The following is a 25200-nucleotide window of genomic DNA, read 5'->3' as shown; positions in this document are numbered from 1 at the left end:
CCTTGAAAGATGTTATTTACAATGGAATTCATTACGATTTTCTGTTGTTACATACACTGACCGAATAGGTGCAGTGAAATGTGTTGTTTTACTGGGTCAACCATAGTAGAAGAAGTCATGGAGTTCAAGACCATAGGCCAAAATTTGGGGTTGAGGGGGAGGGTATGGATCTAAAGTGGTCTATCCTATGTCTAAAAACACTCTTTAATTCCAATATAACTAAACAATGTGTATAATATTGTGGGGTGTTGAATTTCCAATAGTCTTTAGATGAATAGTTGTTTTTTAGTTATACATTTTATGCTTTAGGCATCCTGAGGCCTCTGTAGTTCATGTTGGTCTTAGAGTAGTCGAAAGATTACATGTAAGACATGCTAAACATGTAATATATAGTAACATATATATTATAAGTAGCAATAAGTAGCAGCTAGAGCATGAATGTAACTGTGATCTGATAGAATGAAACACAGTTGTATCTTGGAATGCAATATCATTTTGGAGTGAAATCATAAGAGTAAAATAGAGCATGGCGCTTTACATTTCACAAGCGACTAAATAGCAGTTTACCAGCTACTCTAACTGACAAAGAATGTGTGCCTTCATTGGCCAACTCTAAAAGATAAGATAACCTGTAAAAATGTTTTTTTAAAGTACGCCAAAAACACATGGGAGAAACTCAGGTTTCGCCTAATTCGGCACTACGACCTTTCGCCTAGTTTTCAGACTTGCAGTTCATCAGGTTCTTTCTGACACGGATGACTCCCCCTGCACGCCCACCAACAGCCACGCACCCTATTTCCTCCAATCCTCAGGCGACCATGCACTGATCACGCGTCATCTCGCCTGCCATTGGCTAATGTCTCACACACATTTGTTTTTCATTGGTGGCATGTTGCCTCCCGCCAATGTGTTGTGAATGTTGTTTTCCTTTTTTTATCCTCATGTTTTACACAGCTGAGAGAGGACCTAGTGAAAGACGAATTCAACAGCCAGTTAACTGAGCTGGGGCAGTGTCATCGCTTTTTTTGTTCTTTTGTCGGCTTGACACTAAACTGAAATAAAATATATCTCAACAATGCCTTCACGAAAATGTTCAGAATTTGAAGTCTCATGTGGGGTAAGAAGATTGTTATTTAAAGCGTGTTATTTCATATGAATTAACGCCCAGCATTCGAATAATGAGTGGGCTACTAACTGTATTTGTTTTTGTTTGTGGCTCCAGTTTATTGGTAGCACTTTACTTTTTAGGTTACAGTATTATTTAATTTGTAAATGAATCAGGTCAAAAAAATCTTAAGATTTTTTAAATGGGTTTGAGACAGTTGTTATTACAGATGGTAAATTAACACATCCAATGACTTAACGTTACCAATGATTGACTGTTTGTCTAATATCTTTAAATCAACTGTGACCAGTTGACAGAATTTTGCAATAATTTATTAATGTTACCCAACATCAATTTATGGTAACCATTTAAGCCTAGTAGAGTAGTCGTGTTTTGCCTTGGTGGGCTACTCTTTCACTGTGTGAAGCTGGTCACATTATTTTATCTGGGGAGTGGCCATGGGACGGGGATCATCAACTAGATTCAGCCGCGCGGACGATTTCTTTTCTTGAGCGGATGATCAGGGGGCTGGAACATAATTACAAATCATTTGTAGACCGCAAGAATACTTTAAAGAGATTTTTTTTAAACAATTTTATATATATAATTATTTTTTGCTCATTACTTGGGGGGCCAAATAAAATCACCAACTGGGCTTCAAGTTGGGGAACCCTGCAATAGGACCACTGATAAGTGTCAGTGCAGACAAGGCACTTCCTGATGCAGTGTTAACACTGGTTTACATGCCCTGTGCATGGGGGTGTCACTAGTTGGTCAATATGACAATGGGAGATGGATTGGCACATTGCCTATGGTAGATGGGGTGTAGTCTCAAGCCTGCTCCATCTACCCTCTGAGACTAACATCTAAGCAACAGGTGCTTGAGCATTAAGCCAGTGACTGGTGAGAAAATAAACTCTTCAGATGTTCATTTGATGTAATTTTGGAAGCTTCCCTTGGTATGCTAATGTATATCTACCAGTATGGTCTTGATTGGATCTCCCTTACACATTTCCCAGTTTTTGTGGTGATTCGTCCTTCTGGTAACTCACCAGTCTTCTATTACGTGATGTCATCATCAGACCTAATGTTCTTTCCTTTTCTCCATTTGTTCTCCTCCCCAGGCAAAAGGGATAGTGATGGACCAGTGTGGCTCCTATCTGAAGAGGAGAAGACTTGACAGTAAGCAGTCCTCCCCAGGCTGCAACCTGGAGTACACAGACCTGGAGGCTGCTGAGGCTCTGGTTTGCATGAGCTCCTGGGGCCAACGCCGCCCCAGCCCCTGCAAGCCCAGACCCCTTTCCCCTGCCTCGGACTCCTGCGACTCCCTGCTGCCTCAGGACCCACTGGAGCCCCCAAAGGACTTTGTTTCGCTCTCCTCCTTGGTAAGAGTGCATCCTGTCTTGGCAACCGTAACCACCACACATCCCAAAACAGCCATCACTAAGAAGCATCTGTGGGCTGTGTTTGATTAGTACAGTAGTACCAGCTTTTACTTACTGTGTAAACTCCTGGTTTTTTTAGCACTTAGCATGAAGATAGTGTCTTTATTTCAGGAAAACTTTGTGAGGGTTTATAGGGGTTGGAAGGGTTAGGAAGGTTGCTGCACAGGTGGTAGGTAGGATTGAGAGTTTGAACTGCAACCCGTGCTCATCTCTCTCAGCTGCTGGTTGTCAACATCGCTGTTTTACAGCCACCCAGCTCTAAGTAGTTATTTAGTTTAGTGTATGTACCTGCCTACTGTGGCCACTTATCTCTCCCAATAGCTGTATTGAACATCCATTTTGAAACTGAACACACCCAAACTAAGACTTATGTATTAGTACACCACATACAGTGGTTGTTCTACTTCCTGGGCACACACTAATTCTGTCTTCTCTTTGGTTTCCAGTGTATGACTCCCCCTCACAGCCCCAGCTTTGCTGAGACCTCTACCACTGCCATCCACACCATCACCTCCCCTCTGAGCCGGCCCAGCTCCAGCCTCTCTGTAAGGGTCTGTGGGGTCCCACAAATGCCCATGGCATCCATTTCGGGGTCCCCAACCAACGGAAAGACCCCACCACCGCCACCCTGCAGAGCCATGGCAACCAGTGTTATCCGCCACACCGCAGACACACACCTCTGCCAGCACATTCCAGCGCCCCCCACAAAGCAACACAGAACTTCCGAGCTGATGGTCTGTCAACAGCACACAGCAAAGACTGAACAGAGCGTCACACCTCCATCGGTCTCCTTCACACCCAATCCTGCCCTCCTCTCCTCCTGCAAGAAAGAGGCGGTCAAGACTGAGAACGAAGAGCCACAGGCTATCCACTGTAAGGAGAGCCACTCCCGCCTTCATGCTAACACCCAACCACAAAATAGCCTGCCTACACGCCTCTCCCCACCACCCACCTCCAGCCCTCCAATCATCTGCCAGATGTTCCCGGTGGGTAACCAATCAGGGATGATCTCGGCGTTCATCCAGGGCCCGGTACAGACCTCGAGGACCCCCACATCCATCCTGCCCCAGTCTGGTCCTAATGGGGCACTGCAGCAGCCTTTCCTCATGAGCCAGGCTATGCCGCAGGGCACGGTGATGCTGGTTCTTCCCCAGTCCCAAGTCTCTCAGGCCCCCCACTGCTCTCCACAGACTGTCATGACCCTGGGCCACACTAAGCTGCTACCTCTGGCTCCCGCCCCGGTCTACGTGCCCACCGGACCCTGCGGCGGCACCAAAATCGACTTCTCCCGCCGGAGGAACTATGTGTGCAACTTCTCCGGGTGCAGGAAGACTTACTTCAAGAGCTCCCACCTCAAGGCACACCTCCGGACACACACAGGTAAGAGAGAAAAGTGTTCCTCATGGATGGCTGGGAATGAGAGGGAAAGAATGTGACATTTTATGGGGATTAAATTCTAGGATCTTGATATTGTATCATGATTTTAACTGAAGACTATGAGGTCGTTTATCTGACTCGGAGCATGTGTGGGTTTGCTGGTGAAAAAAATGATGACTTGCAAACTCATTATTGCTCTGTCTCCCTCTCTTTCAGGTGAGAAGCCCTTCAGTTGCAGTTGGGAGGGATGCGACAAGAAGTTTGCGCGCTCCGACGAGCTCTCGCGCCACCGGCGGACCCACACAGGCGAGAAAAAGTTTGTGTGCCCCGTGTGCGACAGGCGCTTCATGCGCAGCGACCACCTGACCAAACACGCCCGCCGTCACATGACCACCAAGAAGATCCCTTCCTGGCAGGCCGAGGTGCGCAGCCTCAACAAAATGGCCTTTCCCAAGTCGCCGCCGTCAAACCCCGCCCCACTCTCCCTCAGTATGCTGGTACCTGCCTCAATTTAGATTTGAGCCCAACATCTACCCACTAGTGACTTCTTACCCAAAACCATGACAGGGATAGGGACAGCCAAGTGCACAAACTGCCATTTTACTAATGGAACATTTCTAAAGACATGCACTGGACTCTTTCCTCTCCTGCAGTTTTTGTTGTTGAAGAAATGCATTATTTTTGTTTACTTTTCAGGTATTTTATGAAATTGTATGTATGCACTCTTTTGCCAAAGCCTTTGTAATGACGTTTGTCTCACACATTTCACTTGTCTTTTTTTGTATGTATATTATCTATGTGAATGTATTCGTATCGTACTCTGAACTGCATGTATTAATTTGGGAAAATGTTGTAATTTGTACTACAATCTACGTGGATAGTAATCTATACTGTGATAATTACTTACTCTTTTAACCTTTTCATATTATTTAATACATTTGTAATAAAGAAAACTATGATTAACTTGTGTTTAAACTCTCCCATTGCCCTAAACGTAACCTTTGAAAATAACAAGATGGTTCTCTTTTTCTGAAAAACATGACAAATCAGAACAGCACTCTAGTTGTTAGTCAGCATTCCTTTCCAGTCACTCCCCTAGTCCTACGGTAGAGGAATAGTGGTGTCTTGCCACATCCTGTGTGAGTCAGTGGGATTGTGTCTGACGGTCAGCTGAAACACTTCCTGCTCAATGTGCTGACTGACCACTGCTCTGGACTGGACCACATCCTGTTGGCTTAGTGGAACGTGCAGACAGGGGACTTTGTCCCATTCAGCAGCCCTAATCCAAACTATGCTATGAGGCATCTGGGAAGTAAAGGCACTCATATCCTTGCCTCTGTACTTACAAGATCATGGCGAATCGTTTTTTCCCCTGTAATACCGGTAAGACCTCGCAAGTATCATTATTAATAAATAACATCACATTTTTACTCCTGTACCAATTGATAACTGATATCAGTCCCCGGGCTCATTTAATAATACTGATTTATGTCTAATGGTCTAATATATGCCTTATCTGGAATAGCTTATGGCAAAGTAGTCATCCTTGAATGTTGGAAGTTCCGTATTACATAAACACACTCTTCCATCATTATCTGTATTCTCTTATGCTGCTGTGGTTCCACACCCGGTAACAACCATCCTCCAATCAGATTGTGAGAAAACCGAACTGTAGGGGGGTGCGACCAATAGATTGGGTTCCTGAATTACCCGCCCCTTTGCCTTACTGACCGATTTACACAATACTTCCTCTCTGGGTTGAATGGGTTCATGCTTTCTGGGACTGTGTCTAGCACTGACACCTTGTGGGCAAAAGCAACATCATCTGACTCCACAAGTGACACCTTGTGGTCAGACCAAGTTACAATCCAAAAACATAGCTACCCTATTACATGCAATTCTATGGCTAAACTTCCAGCATTCTAATGTCAATGGCACAACATGAGTGATTTTTAAACAATAATTGTAGCTGGTGCTTTCAAAGTTGGTTATGTTATATATCATTTGAAAGGTAATTTCATGACCTTTCCGAACCACTTGTCAAAGTTTAAAATGTATCAAGCTTTCCTTTTCAAAGCAATTTATACAGGTAATTATGATATGTACCCTAGAGGTCAAATTGGGTCCACATTTTGTTGACCTGAACATGCCCGAAAATGTGTCTGACAAATATCTGTGAGTCTAAGCATTCCAATGATATATCATTAAATGGTATAAGTGAACAATAACTTGTTGTATAAGGGATGGAGGGATGAAAGTAAGAGTGATAACACCCTGAAAGCTACCATTGCTGCTGCACTGCTGTCACACATTTTCCAACTCTAGGGACATGGACCAACAAAAAATGTTTGGCTATGAGACATCATCACCCAAGTGACCGATTCCTTGCTCATGGACTAATAGGCCAATTGGACTTTTGACTTGACACATTATGACGTCATAAAAGAACGATGTTAAAGTTTGGCGTGCCTTGCGTCATAATGACCAAGGCTATAAAAGCACGCGGCATCATTATTGTTTCAAGTGAAACAGTGATAACTCCGAGAGCCTGCTACAAAAACAGATGACCAAAGTTTAGGCTGAATATATACTCCAAGATGCCGCGCAAATACTCTTCTCCTCACCTGCGTCTCACAGTGTCTGAGCATTCCCTGGACTCGTCAAGGGTCTCCACTTTCCCGGCCGAGTGGACCCGTCAAACCTCCGAAGACGTGTTTGAGGACCAGGGTGACCAGCTCATTACTGCACCTGCCCGCCACCCGCGACCCCCCGGCAGAAGGTCGAAATCAAAGGCCGGCCGAAAGGGTTTCGCACCGGATGACTACAAGGATAAGGTGGCCGCTGAAACAGACGATGGACCCACTCCGCAGAGAGACACTGTGGATAAAACCAAGAAATACAATTTTACAAAGAGAGGCACTGTGGATGAGGCTAAACATCCGCTGACAAACTCTATGGATGACACAATGGATGGCGCAAAGATGCTCAAGACACCTGTGAACAACAGGACAAGCGACCTGATTGCAGAACTCAACTACAGTAAAAACCTGAAGATGATGGAAAACGCAGAGCTGCAAAAACTCAAAGTGTATGCCGAGGAGAATACCCTGTCTCTAAATCAAGAGAACATTGAGTTAAAGAAACAGGTGAAAAATCTCAGGAGCACCATAGATTATTTGGACACCCTGCGTGACAATATCCGGGAGGCGCGTAAAGCCCTGCATGAGCGTAGCCACGAAAGCGCACAGCTGGAGTCTCGGCGCCTGCAGCTTGAACAGCAGAATGACTCCATCAGGGATAAGATTGAAATGATGAAGGATGATCTATTCATCCTTAAACCCGAGGGAAAGAAGGGCAAGACTACAATAAAGCACCTAAACCGTTTTGTTGGACTGTTACAATATCAAGACGAAGAGGCCCAAATCACTATTCTTCAGAAAGATACATTGATCCAGAGAAAAACCTCCCAAATCGAGGAGATGCAAAGCCACTTCGCTGAATCGGTATCCTGCGTCCAGGTGTTTCAGGAGAGGTTGAAAGACTTGGCGGAGAGAATTGACGAAGCCAAGAACGCTGGAAAAAAGGATGAAGACTGCTCCGGCGCGGATAAAGACGGCGACAGTACCGTTACGCACAGGACAAGGCCTCCCACCCTCGCAGAGGAAATTGCGCAGGCAGAGCAGTATGCCGCGCAAATCGTTAAGCAGCCGAATAAGGAGGAGGTGGCATCTCCACCTGCTCCGACCGAGAGTTGGTTCAGGAAAAGTATATTCGGGGGTCTGCAGAAGGCGGCCTACCGCGCAAGGGTTCTCGCCTTGACCGTGATGGTTCCACTCTGCGTAATAGCCTCCATGGTTACTGCATGCCAGGATGGACCCGGCATACCCTGTGGTGACCTGCTGCAGGACGCAGCCAGTGGCTTTCTGAAACCATATTGTACTATGGATTTCACCGCCCTCCCTCCATTCTGAATGACATTCATGTGCTATTAATGTGTTATTATCCTCAATAAAGATGCAGTATTTTACCTAAGAAAAATCTCATGTTGATTTATTTACAAGCGTTTGTTTATCATCATGTATTTTAGGTATACCTTTTGTAAAGATGTTTGTTATAAGTGGCCACTGTTTTATTGACAACTACATCGATTAGGCTACATGGTTGAACAACAAAAAATGACACGAGAAACTGATAAACTAGTGATAAACTATGAGTTTCGGTTACTGGTTGATTTCATTTGGATTCATTCAGCTTGGTCACATAATAACAAAAAGAACACTATAAGGTGAGACAATGGTGGTGCATTCATAAATCATTCATCTCTATGCATTCATTCAATTAAAGCAACGAAAAAGGATAGGTTGTTTATCAAAAGATTATCAAGTGAGGAAAAAAATATGGCTAAACTATGTCTACCATTTACTGATTATTATCACTATATGGGTGATTGATGTGATGATAGCCTACATTAATATAGAATAGATTGTACACACACAAACACACCCTCTCACACACAAACACACCCTCTCACACACACACACACACACACACACACACACACACACACACACACACACACACACACACACACACACACACACACACACACACACACACACACACACACTCCAGATGTTGTGCTTTGACAGCTCTGGGAATTCTTCTGTCTACCCAATGACCCATGTGTTTTTGATGATATGATTGTAAAGTTAAAGATTGGTAAGTATAGTATTGGTCTTCAAGTGCTTCAGCTACTTATAATCTTTGTAAAATGTTTGTTTAAATTTTTTTACAATAGACATAGACAAAAGACAATAGACAACTGAACATTCCACAGACAGGGATCCACTAAACGAGACATGACATTGGCTGGAACTTATAGTTTTTTTTTTTTACAATCGCTAGGACCCGTTTCTCAATACTTATGTCACTTTTTCAAAACTCCTCACACTATGAGCACAACAGCAAGTCTGTGGAATAAACTGTAGATCATTTTTCATTGCTTTGGCACAAAATGCATTCAATGTCTACATCTTTCAAATTTCATGAATTCTTTTCTCACTCAGACACAACCACCACCAAAACTCTATGTACCTACAGGCCAATTTGCACATGTTTACATACTCTTTTCAAAACTGTTAAACTTAAATTCAAAACCTAACAAAACACACAATTGAATAAGACATCAATTTGCTACATTTCTACAGTAATACAGTGTTGAAATATATTTCATTACCATCTATACAAAAGGGGACATCTTAGGAATAATGCTGTACTGTAATGTAAACATGGACCCAGCCAGAGATAGAGAAGTGGCTGACAGAGGAAGAAGAGTGGCTGGGAGAGGGAGAGGAGTATGTATGTGTGGTGGAAGAAGACTGAGAGGAAGATCAAGAGCTATTGTCTCAGATGAGATTAGGGCTACTATAATTGATAATGTAATAAATCATGCTCTATCAAGGGGAGAGGCTGGTCTGAGAGTGTAGCCAAATGTGCAACACTCAACATGGCATCAATTGTGAGAAATGTCTGGCAAAACAACAGGTAAGATGTGCATTCTGTAAGGGCATCTGACTGAACTGCATATTACAGAAGTCATTGAGCAAAGCCTTCAAACCTACTTATGCCATTGTTTCTGATGACCATATCAACAATTGCAGTTTCCTGCACAGCAGTGAAAAATCCTACCTCTCTGTGGGAGGTAACCGTTGGGTCCTAAGCAGAAAAACAAAAACAATGAAACACAAAACTCACAGGGATTTGGGACAGAGTGTTGGCAGACAACATTACATTTGGAAATATTCACAATGTAACAATAACTATTTCTAGAGTCCTGAAACAACATAAAGTCAGGATGAAGCAGTTGTACACTGTCCCCTTTGAGAGGAAGTCTGAACGAGTCAAGCAACTCAGGAACCAATATGTCTAGGTAAGATGACTATAAAATACAGAACTGCTTTTGAACAAAAACCAAACAGGGCAGAGGCACACAACGGCATGTTTTCAGGTATAATGTAAACGACCGTAATAGCCTAACTCTTATGTTGCCTTGTAGATTTATTTTAGAGAATCATGGAGATTGGAGCCAGGCAAGCACCCCACATATTCATCTTTGTGGATGAGGTTGGTTTCAACTTGGCCAAAACACGGCATCGAGGAAGGAATGTGATTGGAAAAAGAGCCACAGTGGATGTCCCGGGCCAGAGGGGACAACATCACAATGTGTGCAGCAATATCCTCTGATGGATTTCTGTTACACAAACCACTAATTGGGCCATACAACACCGAGCTTGTAACGGCGTTCTTCGTTTGTCGAAAGAGAGGACCGAAATGCAGCGTGGCAGCTCGGGACTGAGGGGCAGCTCGGGACTGAGGGGCAGCTCGGGACTGAGGGGAAGCCCAGTACTGAGAGGAAGCCCAGTACTGAGAGGAAGCTCAGGTAGGTAGTAGGCTCCGGTAGATCCTGGCTGGCTGGCGGATCTGGAAGATTCAGGTTGACTAGCAGATCTGGAAGATTCTGGTTGACTAGCAGATCTGGAAGATTCTGGTTGACTAGCAGATCTGGAAGATTCTGGTTGACAGGCTGATCTGGAAGAATCTGGTTGACTGGCAGATCTAGAAGATCATGGCTGACTGGCGGATCTAGCTGCTCTATGCAGACTGACAGCTCTGACTGCTCCATGCAGGCTGACAGCTCCTTGCAGACTGGCAGCTCTGGCTGCTTCATGCAGACTGACAGCTCTGACTGCTCCATGCAGGCTGACAGCACCCTGCAGACTGGCGGCTCCTTGCAGACTGACAGCTCCCTGCAGACTGGCAGCTCCTTGCAGACTGACAGCTCTGACTGTTCCATGCAGGCTGACAGCTCCTTGCAGACTGACAGCTCCTTGCAGACTGGCAGCTCTTTGCAGACTGACAGCTCTGGCTGCTTCATGCAGACTGACAGCTCTGACTGCTCCATGCAGGCTGACAGCACCCTGCAGACTGGCAGCTCCTTGCAGACTGACAGCTCCTTGCAGACTGACAGCTCTTTACAGACTGACAGCTCTGGCTGCTTCATGCATACTGACAGCTCCCTGCAGACTGGCAACTCAGGCTGCTTCATGCAGACTGACAGCTCTGACTGCTCCATGCAGGCTGACAGCTCTGATTGCTCCATGCAGGCTGGCAGCACCTTGCAGACTGGCAGCTCCTTGCAGACTGACAGCACAGGCTGCTCCGAACAGGCAGGAGGGAAGGAAGGCTCTGATAGCGCTGAACAGACAGGAGAACTCCGGTAGCGCAGGAGAGGAGAAAGGCTCCGACAGCGCTGGAGAGGCGGGAGACTCCGACAGCGCAGGAGAGGCGAGGCGCACTGTAGGCCTGATGCGGGATGCTGACACTGGTGATACTGGAGCGAGGACACGCACAGGAAGCCTGGTGCGGGGAGCTGCTACCGGAGGACTGGTGTGTGGAGGTGGCACTGGATAGACCGGACTGTGCAGGCGTACTGGAGCTCTTGAGCACCGAGCCTGCCCAACCTTACTTGGCTCGATGCCCACTCTAGCCTGGCTAATACGAAGAGCTGGTATGTACCGTACCGGGCTATGCACCCGCACTGGAGACACCGTGCGCTCACTAGCATAACACGGTGCCTGCCCGGTCTCTCTAGCCCCCCGGTAAGCACAGGGAGTTTGCGCAGGTCTCCTACCTGGCAATAGCCATACTCCCTGTAAGCCCCCCCCCAATACATTTTTGGGGCCGACTCTCAGGCTTCCATCCGCGTCGCCGTGCTGCCTCTTCATACCAGCGCCTCTCCGCTTTAGCCGCCTCTAGTTCTTCCTTGGGACGGCGATATTCTCCAGGCTGAGCCCAGGGTCCTTTTCCGTCCAGTTCCTCCTCCCATGTCCAATTCTCCAAGTGATGCAGCCTCTCCCAGTGCAACTGCTCTTCAGGCTTTTCGGGCTTTCGGGCTTCCTTGCCAACCGTGTTCCCTCGTATCGTCGGCTCTTATCTCCGGCTGCTTCTGCTCTCCTAAGTGCCTCCACCTGTTCCCATGGGAGGCGATCTCTTCTGGCCAGTATCTCCTCCCAAGTGTAACAACCTTTGCCATCCAACACGTCATCCCATGTCCATTCCTCCTTTCGCTTTTCCTGCGGTCGCTGCCTGTTACCACGCCGCTCGGTCCGTATGTGGTGTTGGGTGATTCTGTAACGGCGTTCTTCGTTTGTCGAAAGAGAGGACCGAAATGCAGCGTGGTGGTTACTCATGACTTTAATGGAAAAGTGACACATGAAATAACGATACAAAAATACAAAACAACAAACGGAACGTGAAACCTAATTACAGCCTATCTGGTGAAACTACACAGAGACAGGAACAATCACCCACGAAATACAAAGTGAAACTCAGGCTACCTAAATACGGTTCCCAATCCGAGACAACGAGAATCACCTGACTCCAGATTGAGAACCGCCTCAGGCAGCCAAGCCTAACTAGACACACCCCTAATCATTAGCAATCCCAAATCCTATAAAACCCCAATACGAAACACAACACATAAACCCATGTCACACCCTGGCCTGACCAAAATATATAACGAAAACACAAAACACTATGACCAAGGCGTGACAGAGCTTCTCATTTAGTTCCTGGGTGACCTCTGTGGAAGGGTTGTGCCAGGTGAGGAAAGGGTTGCAGTGAGGTGAAATGGGCCAACGTTTGTAATTGTATGGGACAGTGTGACATTTCACCACTCCCGTGCAGTCAGAGTGGTTTGCAGCCCATCCCTGGATGGTGCCACTTTTCCTCCCACCTTACTCTCTATTCCTCAACCCATAGAGGAATTATTTTCCTCATGGAGGTGGAAGGTTTATGACCACCATCCACGTGATCAAATGTCCCTCCTGGACGTAATGAATGCTGGATAACTGGACATATCTGCAGAAGATTGCCAGGGTGTCACGGGATACTAGGAGTGGTGGGTTGGAATCAGGAGCAGAGAGCAGGGTTCAGTATTTCGTGATTTATTCTCTGGCCAAAAAACGGTCACGCCAACATACAGGGCGCATAGAACAGACCAGCCCAAACACAGGACCAAACAGTCCGGAGAATACACACATGAAGACCACATCCAACAGAGTAACAAAAAACAATCCCGCACAAAACCAGGGTGGGACAAACTACTACATATAGGGAAGCTAATTAAACTAAAATACACACAGGTGAAACTAATAAGACAAAACCAACAGACAAACGAAAAAGGGATCGGTAGCGGCTAGTAGGACAGTGACGGCGACCGCCGAGCACCGCCCGAACAGGCAGGGGAGCCAACTTCAGCGGAAGTCGTGACAGTACCCCCCCCCCCCGCCGACGCGCAGCTCCTGCAGCGCGCCGCCACCGGCCTCGAGGACGACCCGGAGGACGAGGCGCCAGGCGATCCGGGTGGAGGCGGTGGAAATCTCTCAGACAAACGAAAAAGGGATCGGTAGCGGCTAGTAGGACGGTGACGACGACCGCCGAGCACCGCCCGAACAGGCAGGGGAGCCAACTTCAGTGCTTGAACAGTGCTTGTCAAAATATTCTTTCCTAAGTGTTATTGCCCAAAGATGACATAAGATGTGATGTGGATGAGAACCTGTGACCAAATGCAGATGACAGGGTTGACTAGCATTGCTACTGTATCTGTATTGGTAGATGGTGTATATACAAATTATTGTATTTTGGAATCACTCAATGCCAAAAAATGACATAAATCATATTGAAGCATATTGCATCATGTCTGATTCATTCCTGGAACATATACTGCATTGAATTCTAAACAGTAGACAGCTGACATTCTTGTTTTGTAAAGAGATTGTAAAAAACTGTAATGCCCAACCTTCAACATAAAGAAAAATTACAAATAAAGGCAACAAAAAAAACACCAACTCAGACACATGAATTCCAACAAACATTAATGACATCACACTTGCTCAAACCTACATGTTGCTACTGTGTCCATACCCATCTTGTTTGTTCTCATAATAACATTTCTCATGATAACATATAATAATAGGCTATTTGATTTGATATGAGTATGAACTATGAATCTGAGATGTGATATAGAGCCCCACAGTGGACGTGTCATAATACCCATAAAACCTAGCTGTCAAACAGGGAAATTGTTACAATCGTTTTTCCTCCCTTCATTTTTCCCATAGGGGATTTTAGATACACTTCAAATAAGGTAAATCTCTCTCGGAAAAGGTGACTTCTATCTATACACATGGCTCTATTTACTCTCAGATTCGAAAATGCTAATTAGCATTTATTTATTACTACATTTAGCTACCATTAGATAGTTAATCCAGAGATTCTCGATTCAGCAGTCTCGTCCAAATCTTCATGGGAGGGGTACATACAGGCGAATATATTGATAAACGTCATCTTGTCTGAGAGGGATTTACACGGTTATCAAAACACCACACCAGGGTAAGCCTACACGAAACATAGGCCTTATTTGAAGTGTTTCCCCTATGGGAAAAATGGTGGGAAAACTATTGGAACCATTTCCATGTTTGACCGCTAGGCTTTATGGGTAGTATGACTCATACTGTGGTACTCTATTGTGGATAAGTTAAATCAGCTGAAATGTTACACGTTTACCAGCAGATGGCAGAAACATATAGGCCAGGTGTGACTGTCTGCTGCTACTGTATTATCAGAATGGAAAATCAGTTGTGTTGGTAGATTGATTGCATCAGTGTGAATAATTGGTACCCACTCTCAGATTCATCTATCAAAAACAAGGATTTGCTATCAGTTGTTGCAGTATTTAGACTATACTGTGTGTTAGAGCAGGGCTGGAGCAAAAACATTGTTGTCGCTACACCTTTTTTGGTGATCTTGCATTGCGCTTTGTGTATTACTGAAATAGAATAGGTAGAATAGATTTAGGGCTATGGTCACAGCTTGTGCGTAAACCCTGGAAGCTTTCCTTTTCAAAGCAATTTATACAGGTAATTATGATATGTACCCTAGAGGTCAAATTGGGTCCAGATTTTGTTGACCTGAACATGCCGAAAATGTGTCTGACAAATATCTGTGAGTCTAAGCATTCCAATGATATATGATTAAATGGAATAAGTGAACAATAACTTGTTGTATAAGGGATGGAGGGATGAAAGTAAGAGTGATAACACCCTGAAAGCTACCATTGCTGCTGCACTGCTGTCACACATTTTCCAACTCTAGGGACCAAAAAAATAATAATTTGCTCATGGACTAATTGTCACGATCGTCGAATGAAGCGGACCAAAATGCAGCGTGGTATGTGTTCATGATGATTTTTTTATAAAAGAAAGCACTGAACACTGAATACAAACTATACAAAACAATAAACGAAATAACGACCGTGAAGCGATAATGAGAACTGTGCTGACACAAGCAACTAACATAGACAATTACCCACAAACAAACAGTGAAACCCAGGCTACCTAAGTATGATTCTCAATCAGAGACAACTAATGACACCTGCCTCTGATTGAGAACCATACTAGGCCGAAACATAGAAATCCCAAAATCATAGAAAAACAAACATAGACTGCCCACCCCAACTCACGCCCTGACCATACTAAATAACGATAAAACAAAGGAAATAAAGGTCAGAACGTGACATTAATAGGCCAATTGGACTTTTGACTTGACACATTATGACGTCATAACAGAACGATGTTAAAGTTTGGCGTGCCTTGCGTCATAATGACCAAGGCTATAAAAGCACGCAGCATCATTATTGTTTCAAGTGAAACAGTAATAACTCCGAGAGCCTGCTACAAAAACAGATGACCAAAGTTTAGGCTGAATATATACTCCAAGATGCCGCGCAAATACTCTTCTCCTCACCTGCGTCTCACAGTGTCTGAGCATTCCCTGGACTCGTCAAGGGTCTCCACTTTCCCGGCCGAGTGGACCCGTCAAACCTCCGAAGACGTGTTTGAGGACCAGGGTGACCAGCTCATTACTGCACCTGCCCGCCACCCGCGACCCCCCGGCAGAAGGTCGAAATCAAAGGCCGGCCGAAAGGGTTTCGCACCGGATGACTACAAGGATAAGGTGGCCGCTGAAACAGACGATGGACCCACTCCGCAGAGAGACACTGTGGATAAAACCAAGAAATACAATTTTACAAAGAGAGGCACTGTGGATGAGGCTAAACATCCGCTGACAAACTCTATGGATGACACAATGGATGGCGCAAAGATGCTCAAGACACCTGTGAACAACAGGACAAGCGACCTGATTGCAGAACTCAACTACAGTAAAAACCTGAAGATGATGGAAAACGCAGAGCTGCAAAAACTCAAAGTGTATGCCGAGGAGAATACCCTGTCTCTAAATCAAGAGAACATTGAATTAAAGAAACAGGTGAAAAATCTCAGGAGCACCATAGATTATTTGGACACCCTGCGTGACAATATCCGGGAGGCGCGTAAAGCCCTGCATGAGCGTAGCCACGAAAGCGCACAGCTGGAGTCTCGGCGCATGCAGCTTGAACAGCAGAATGACTCCATCAGGGATAAGATTGAAATGATGAAGGATGATCTATTCATCCTTAAACCCGAGGGAAAGAAGGGCAAGACTACAATAAAGCACCTAAAACGTTTTGTTGGACTGTTACAATATCAAGACGAAGAGGCCCAAATCACTATTCTTCAGAAAGATACATTGATCCAGAGAAAAACCTCCCAAATCGAGGAGATGCAAAGCCACTTCGCTGAATCGGTATCCTGCGTCCAGGTGTTTCAGGAGAGGTTGAAAGACTTGGCGGAGAGAATTGACGAAGCCAAGAACGCTGGAAAAAAGGATGAAGACTGCTCCGGCGCGGATAAAGACGGCGACAGTACCGTTACGCACAGGACAAGGCCTCCCACCCTCGCAGAGGAAATTGCGCAGGCAGAGCAGTATGCCGCGCAAATCGTTAAGCAGCCGAATAAGGAGGAGGTGGCATCTCCACCTGCTCCGACCGAGAGTTGGTTCAGGAAAAGTATATTCGGGGGTCTGCAGAAGGCGGCCTACCGCGCAAGGGTTCTCGCCTTGACCGTGATGGTTCCACTCTGCGTAATGGCCTCCATGGTTACTGCATGCCAGGATGGACCCGGCATACCCTGTGGTGACCTGCTGCAGGACGCAGCCAGTGGCTTTCTGAAACCATATTGTACTATGGATTTCACCGCCCTCCCTCCATTCTGAATGACATTCATGTGCTATTAATGTGTTATTATCCTCAATAAAGATGCAGTATTTTACCTAAGAAAAATCTCATGTTGATTTATTTACAAGCGTTTGTTTATCATCATGTATTTTAGGTATACCTTTTGTAAAGATGTTTGTTATAAGTGGCCACTGTTGTATTGACAACTACATCGATTAGGCTACATGGTTGAACAACAAAAAATGACACGAGAAACTGATAAAACTAGTGAGTTTCGGTTACTGGTTGATTTCATTTGGATTCATTCAGCTTGGTCACATAATAACAAAAATAACACTATAAGGTGAGACAATGGTGGTGCATTCATAAATCATTCATCTCTATGCATTAATTCAATTAAAGCAACGAAAAAGGATAGGTTGTTTATCAAAAGATTATCAAGTGAGGAAAAAAATATGGCTAAAATATGTCTACCATTTACTGATTATTATCACTATATGGGTGATTGATGTGATGATAGCCTACATTAATATAGAATAGATTGTATACACACACCCTCACACAAACACACCCTCTCACACACAAACACACACACACACACACACACACACACACACACACACACACACACACACACACACAAACACACACACACACACACACACACACACACACACACACACACACACACACACACACACACACACACACACACACACACACACACACACACACTCCAGATGTTGTGCTTTGACAGCTCTGGGAATTCTTCTGGTATGAAGCAAACATTAAATCGGTTGGATATTTCACTCGTTGTCTGAGGACGGTGGAAAACGTCCACACAAAACATCCACCTGTCCTGGGTGAGAGAGAAAATAGGTAACCTCACTGTTGTTGTGGACTTATCAAAGTCAATAAAACTATATGGAATTCAATACTGTCTACCCAATGACCCATGTGTTTTGATGATATGATTGTAAAGTTAAAAATTGGTAAGTATAGTATTGGTCTTCAAGTGCTTCAGCTACTTATAATCTTTGTAAAAATGTTTGTTGATTTTTTTTTACAATAGACATAGACAAAAGACAATAGACAACTGAACATTCCACAGACAGGGATCCACTAAACGAGACATGACATTGGCTGGAACTTATAGTTTTTTTTTTCCAATCACTAGGACCCGTTTCTCAATACTTATGTCACTTTTTCAAAACTCCTCACACTATGAGCACAACAGCAAGTCTGTGGAATTTTTTCATTGCTTTGGCACAAAATGCATTCAATGTCTACATCTTTCAAATTTCATGAATTCTTTTCTCACTCAGACACAACCACCACCAAAACTCTATGTACCTAGAGGCCAATTTGCACATGTTTACATACTCTTTTCAAAACTGTTAAACTTAAATTCAAAACCTAACAACACACAATTGAATAAGACATCAATTTGCTACATTTCTACAGTAATACAGTGTTGAAATATATTTCATTACCATCTATACAAAAGGGGACATCTTAGGAATAATGCTGTATTGTAATGTAAACATGGACCCAGCCAGAGATAGAGAAGTGGCTGACAGAGGAAGAAGAGTGGCTGGGAGAGGGAGAGGAGTATGTATGTGTGGTGGAAGAAGACTGAGAGGAAGATCAAGAGCTATTGTCTCAGATGAGATTAGGGCTACTATAATTGATAATGTAATAAATCATGCTCTATCAAGGGGAGAGGCTGGTCTGAGAGTGTAGCCAAATGTGCAACACTCAACATGGCATCAATTGTGAGAAATGTCTGGCAAAACAACAGGTAAGATGTGCATTCTGTAAGGGCATCTGACTGAACTGCACATTACAGAAGTCATTGAGCAAAGCCTTCAAACCTACTTATGCCATTGTTTCTGATGACCATATCAACGATAGCAGTTTCCTGCATAGCAGTGAAAATCCTACCTCTCTGTGGGAGGTAACCGTTGGGTCCTAAGCAGAAAAACAAAAACAATGACACACAAAACTCACAGGGATTTGGGACAGAGTGTTGGCAGACAACATTACCTTTGGAAATATTCACAATGTAACAATAACTATTTCTAGAGTCCTGAAACAACATCAAGTCAGGATGAAGCAGTTGTACACTGTCCTCTTTGAGAGGAACTCTGAACGAGTCAAGCAACTCAACTCATCGAGGAAGGAATGTGATTGGAAAAAGAGCCACAGTGGATGTCCCGGGCCAGAGGGGACAACATCACAATGTGTGCAGCAATATCCTCTGATGGATTTCTGTTACACAAACCACTAATTGGGCCATACAACACCGAGCTTCTCATTTAGTTCCTGGGTGACCTCTGTTGAAGGGTTGTGCCAGGTGAGGAAAGGGTTGCAGTGAGATGAAATGGGCCAACGTTTGTAATTGTATGGGACAGTGTGACATTTCACCACTCCCGTGCAGTCAGAGTGGTTTGCAGCCCATCCCTGGATGGTGCCACTTTTCCTCCCACCTTACTCTCTATTCCTCAACCCATAGAGGAATTATTTTCCTCATGGAGGTGGAAGGTTTATGACCACCATCCACGTGATCAAATGTCCCTCCTGGACGTAATGAATGCGGGATAACTGGACATATCTGCAGAAGATTGCCAGGGATGGACCAGGCATGTCCAAATATTCTTTCCTTAGTGTATTGCCCAAGATGACATAAGATGTGATGTGGATGAGAACCTATGACCAAATGCAGATGACAGGGTTGACTAGCATTGCTACTGTATCTGTATTGGTAGATGGTGTATATACAAATTCTTGTATTTTGGAATCACTCAATGCCAAAAAATGACATAAATCATATTGAAGCATATTGCATCATGTCTGATTCATTCCTGGAACATATACTGCATTGAATTCTAAACAGTAGACAGCTGACATTCTTGTTTTGTAAAGAGATTGTAAAAAACTGTAATGCCCAACCTTCAACATAAAGAAAAATTACAAATAAAGGCAACAAAAAAAACACCAACTCAGACACATGAATTCCAACAAACATTAATGACATCACACTTGCTCAAACCTACATGTTGCTACTGTGTCCATACCCATCTTGTTTGTTCTCATAATAACATTTCTCATGATAACATATAATAATAGGCTATTTGATTTGATATGAGTATGAACTATGAATCTGAGATGTGATATAGAGCCCCACAGTGGACGTGTCATAATACCCATAAAACCTAGCTGGGGGGGGGGTAAATACAGGCGAATATATTGATAAACGTCACCTTGTCTGAGAGGGATTTACACGGTTATCAAAACACCACGCCAGGGTAAGCCTACACGAAACATAGCCCTTATTTGAAGTGTTTCCCCTATGGGAAATATTGTGAAAAAACTATTGGAACCATTTACATGTTTGACCGCTAGGCTTTATGGGTATTATGACTCATACTGTGGTACTCTATTGTGGATAAGTTAAATCAGCTGAAATGTTACACGTTTACCAGCAGATGGCAGAAACATATAGGCCAGATGTGACTGTCTGCTGCTACTGTATTTTCAGAATGGAAAATCAGTTGTGTTGGTGGATTGATTGCATCAGTGTGAATAATTGGTTCCCACTCTCAGATTCATCTATCAAAAACAAGGATTTGCTATCAGTTGTTGCAGTATTTAGACTATACTGTGTGTTAGAGCAGGGCTGGAGCAAAAACATTGTTGTCGCTATACATTTTTTGGTGATCTTGCGTTGCGCTTTGTGTATTACTGAAATAGAATAGGTAGAATAGATTTAGGCCTATGGTCACGTCTTGTAGTTCCCTCCCCTATTTATCTCTCTCTCTCGCTCTCTCTCTCTCTCTCTCTGTCTCGCTCTCTTGCTCTCTCTCCCTCTCTCTCTGTCTTGCTCTCTATCTCTCTCTCTCTCTTGCTCTCTCTCTCTCTCTCTCTCTCTCTCTCTCTCTCTCTCTCTCTCGTGCTCTCTCCCTATCTCTTTCTCTATGTGTGTGTATGGACACACTAACATTTCTACTACCCTTATGTTCTTCTACAACATTCTTGTCTCTAATGGGGCAAGTAGTTCAAAAGGAAAAATCAAATTCCTAGAAAACATCTCTGAATCACTGATTAAAAGTAATCATTAAAATTATTTTTGTTATAGGTGAGTATTACAGTTTTTCTCAGTCACTTTGGTGCATTTCTTAGATCAAAAGTGCAATTCTTGATACTACTTCTACAAATTCCAAATCATCTAGTCACTTGTGCACATCATTAAAGCAATTTCTTATTCCTTTGAACAAATTGCAATTGATAATGTACAAGTGTCAGCTTTTTTCCACATGATCAATTGCTCATGTCATGTTGATCAAAATATAGTAGATGGTTCTCTGTTGAATCGTCTTACCCCTCAAAACATCTAGGCATTAGTTCCTTGCATAAGCCATTACATGCAAAATTGTTGAACTATTTGCCATAAACTGTCAAGCATAGTTTTTCACATTTCTATTAGACCTTTTGTACAAAAACGTGAATTGATGAATCGTGCAGGTGAAATTGACCCTCACTCATGAAGGAATGTAAAGTGTTAGTTCAACCAACAATCAACCAGTTGTCTAAATTGCTCAAAGTTGCACCTCATGAAGAATCAATTAGCAAGCATATATAGACAGACCACAACACAGAGTTGCAATTTTCCAATAATGGATGGACCAGGAAACGAACAGGGTCAACAGCCAAGAGGAGGAAGAAGAGGAACAAGGATGCGTGGTGGAAGGCAAAACAGAGGAAGAGGCAGAAGAGGACATAGGCGCATATCTGATGACATAAGGGCCACTATTGTAGACCATGTTGTCAATCATGGCCTTACAATGGCTGAGACGGGTCGAAGGGTGCAGCCGAATATTGGGAGATCAACCGTGTCCTCAATAGTTCAAACGTTTCGAAGAGAGAACAGGTATGTCCACCAATGTACAGTGCACTGTTACTGTACATAAGCAATATACTGTATACTTCCTACAATGCTTTATATTACAGTAGTCCACTTGTATTTCACAGCATACAGAAATATACTCTATACAGATACATACTGCACCTTACATGTACCCACCTGTATGTTTTACAGTAAAATGTGTGTTCGCATAGATTTTGTCTATATGAAAGTGTGCGATGCATCACTGCATTTCCCCACATAGGACTGACTGCAAGATTACCTCAAACCGGTGGCAGAGGACGCCTTTTCACACCTCAACAGGAGGAGGCTATTTGCACCATGGTCCGAGTAAACAATGCCATGAGACTCAGGGAAATACAAAGGACCATTATAGAAGACAACGATGTCTTTGAAAACATCCATACGGTTAGCATCTCAACCATCGACAGGGTGCTGCATAGAAACCAGATGAGTATGAAACAGCTGTACCGTGTACCATTCCAAAGGAATGAGGACAGAGTTAAGGAGCTACGGTACCCGTATGTACAGGTAAAACATATATCTATGGAACTACTTTACAGCAACATTTTATAGTGATACATAGTAGAGTAAGCATAAACTGCACACATTTCCATTGCTGTGGAAGGAACATGCAATATATGTACATTTTATGTCACTCTTCCTTACCAAAACAAATTAAACTGTGTGTTCTGGGATATAGCGTATAATGGAGTTGGAATCAAGTGAACCCTCTCACAACTTTGTATACGTGGATGAGGCTGGCTTCAACCTGACCAAATACAGAAGGCGGGGTCGGAATATCATCGGTCACAGAGCTACTGTGGATTTGCCAGGCCAACGGGGAGGAAATATCACCATGTGTGCTGCTATTTCGGAGCATGGTGTCCTAACCCATATCTCCCTTATAGGGTGATACAACACCCAGCATCTGCTCAACTTTTTAGAGACTCTCTACAGGGCTCTCATCCCTGATGATGAGAGGGGTCTGCTTAGAGAGGATTTGCCAAAGTATGTGGTCGTTTGTGATAATGTGAGTTTCCATCGATCAAACATTTGTGAGCCACCCGAGGATGCTCATATAATTCCTCCCACCTTATTCACCATTCCTTAACCCAATTGAGGAGTTATTTTCAGCATGGAGGTGGAAGGTGTACGATCGTCAGCCACACACACAGATGACCCTGCTGGCTGCAATGGATGCAGCATGTGAGGACATCACAGTAGACGCCTGCAGAGGATGGATATTCCAAAAGGTTTTTTCCACGTTGCATTGGAAGGGAAAATATCCGGTGTGATGTGGATGAGAACCGTGGAGACAGAACGCGTCTCCTTCCTTATCGGTATGACGGCTGCATGGACCCATGGTGTTTCTACTTGTGTACTATTGTTTGTAGAGATGACTGTGGTACCTTCCGGCGTCTGGACATTGCTCCCAAGGATGAACCAGACTTGTGGAGGTCTACAATTTTTATTTGGAGGTCTTGGTTGATTTCTTTTGATTTTCCCATGATGTCAAGCGAAGAGACATGGAGTTTGAAGGTAGGCCTTGAAATACATCCACAGGTACACCTCCAACTGACTCAAATGATGTCAATTAGCCTATCAGAAGCTTCTAAAGCCGTGATATTTTTTTCTGGAATTTTCCAAGGCACAGTCAACTTAGTGTGTAACTTCTGACCCACTGAAATTGTGATAATGTGAATTATAAGTGAAATAATCTGTCTGTATACAATTATTGGAAAAATTACTTGTGTCATGCACAAAGTAGATGTCCTAACCGACTTGCCAAAACTATAGTTTGTTAACAAGAAATGTGTGGAGTGGTTGAAAAACAAGTTTTAATGACTCCAACCTCAGTGTATGTAAATGTCCGACTTCAACTGTATAACAAACGTGTCATGTGAAGATTTCCCCTGATATGGATGGACCCTTTTCGCACAGTGACAGCACAAATATCCAGTAACAGCAACACCCTTTCCATTGTATGTGTCACTGATGGACTTTACCTCAGCTCTGCCTATTTCTACAGATGGACTGGAGGTGCTTTTGCCAGACGGCAGCCTCAGTCCTATGATGGGAAGACAGTAATTGAAGACCGTAATTAAAGACCGTAATTGGCTAGGTTTTATCTGACCTGTTCAAACTTCAACATTGTACCTGTTTGTGTGTCAGATATGACCTATCCTATCTGCCATTGGTAGAACAGTGACTGTGTGTATGTTTTCACAGAAACATTTATGGCACCAACACATGGAGACTTGCAAGATGATGTGATGAAGTCCAGACTGACAGACGGGCTTGATACTGATGTCTCTGAATGGAGAGAGACCTGGCACTCGGCATAACATTTTTACTAGACACAACTTTTACTTGTATTGTCTTTTTTATTATTGAATTGAATGATGTCAGTCAATATGGGAAGGACATTTCCTCCAGACGTGACGGTTGGTTTCATCAGACCAGAGAATATTGTTTCTCATGGTCTGAGAGTCCTTCAGATGACTTTTGGCAAACTCTAAGAGGGCTGTCATGTGCCTTTTAATGAGGAGTGGCTTCCGTCTGCACAGAGGAACTCTGGAGCTCTGTCAGAGTGACCATCTGGTTCTTGGTCACCTTCCTGACCAAGGCCCTTCTCCCCCGATTGCTAAGTTTGGCCGGGCGGCCAGTTCTAGGAAGGGTCTTGGTGGTTCCAAACTTCTTCCATTTAAGAATGATGGAGGCCACTGTGTTCTTAGGGACCTCATGGCTTGGCTTTTGCTCTGACATGCACTGTGGGACCTTATATAGACAGGTGTGTGCCTTTCCTAATCATGTCCAATCAATTTAATTTACCACAGGTGGACTCCAATCAACATCTCAAGGATGATCAATAGAAACAGGATACACCTGAGGTCAATTTTGAGTCTCATAACAAAGGGTCTGAATACTTATGTAACGAAGATATCTGTTTTTTTATGGGGTATTGTGTGTAGATTGATGAAATATTTAATACATTTTAGAATAAGGCTGTAACATAACAACATGAAAAAAATTAAGGGGTCTGACTACTTTCTGAATGCACTGTATTGTAGGTAAAGTAAAAATAGAGTTGTTGTTTCTAATTAAAGTATTTGTATCTTTAAGTTTTTAAATAATAACTGGTTTGGCGTGTATTCATTTTGTGAGGGCTGCA

General features: G+C 43.8%; 1 protein-coding gene across 2 annotated transcripts; it reads left to right on the top strand.

The window, feature by feature from the left end:
- The first annotated feature begins 904 nt into the window (after positions 1 to 904).
- On the top strand, positions 905 to 4890 carry LOC109903894 (Krueppel-like factor 11). Of its 2 annotated transcripts, none has more exons than XM_020500905.2 (4): positions 905 to 1117; positions 2230 to 2490; positions 2997 to 3930; positions 4144 to 4890. In XM_020500905.2, the coding sequence occupies exons 1-4, from the start codon at positions 1076 to 1078 to the stop codon at positions 4440 to 4442; spliced, it is 1536 nt and encodes a 511-aa protein (XP_020356494.1). In that variant the 5' UTR covers positions 905 to 1075; the 3' UTR covers positions 4443 to 4890. The 2 variants fall into 2 exon arrangements, with proteins under 2 accessions (XP_020356494.1, XP_031644199.1); XM_031788339.1 differs by lacking the exon at positions 905 to 1117 and adding an exon at positions 1322 to 2008.
- The last annotated feature ends 20310 nt before the right edge of the window (positions 4891 to 25200 follow it).

The sequence above is a fragment of the Oncorhynchus kisutch genome, linkage group LG14 (assembly GCF_002021735.2).
Source record: "Oncorhynchus kisutch isolate 150728-3 linkage group LG14, Okis_V2, whole genome shotgun sequence".
NCBI lineage: Eukaryota > Metazoa > Chordata > Actinopteri > Salmoniformes > Salmonidae > Oncorhynchus > Oncorhynchus kisutch.
This window is presented reverse-complemented; position numbering and strand designations above follow the sequence as displayed.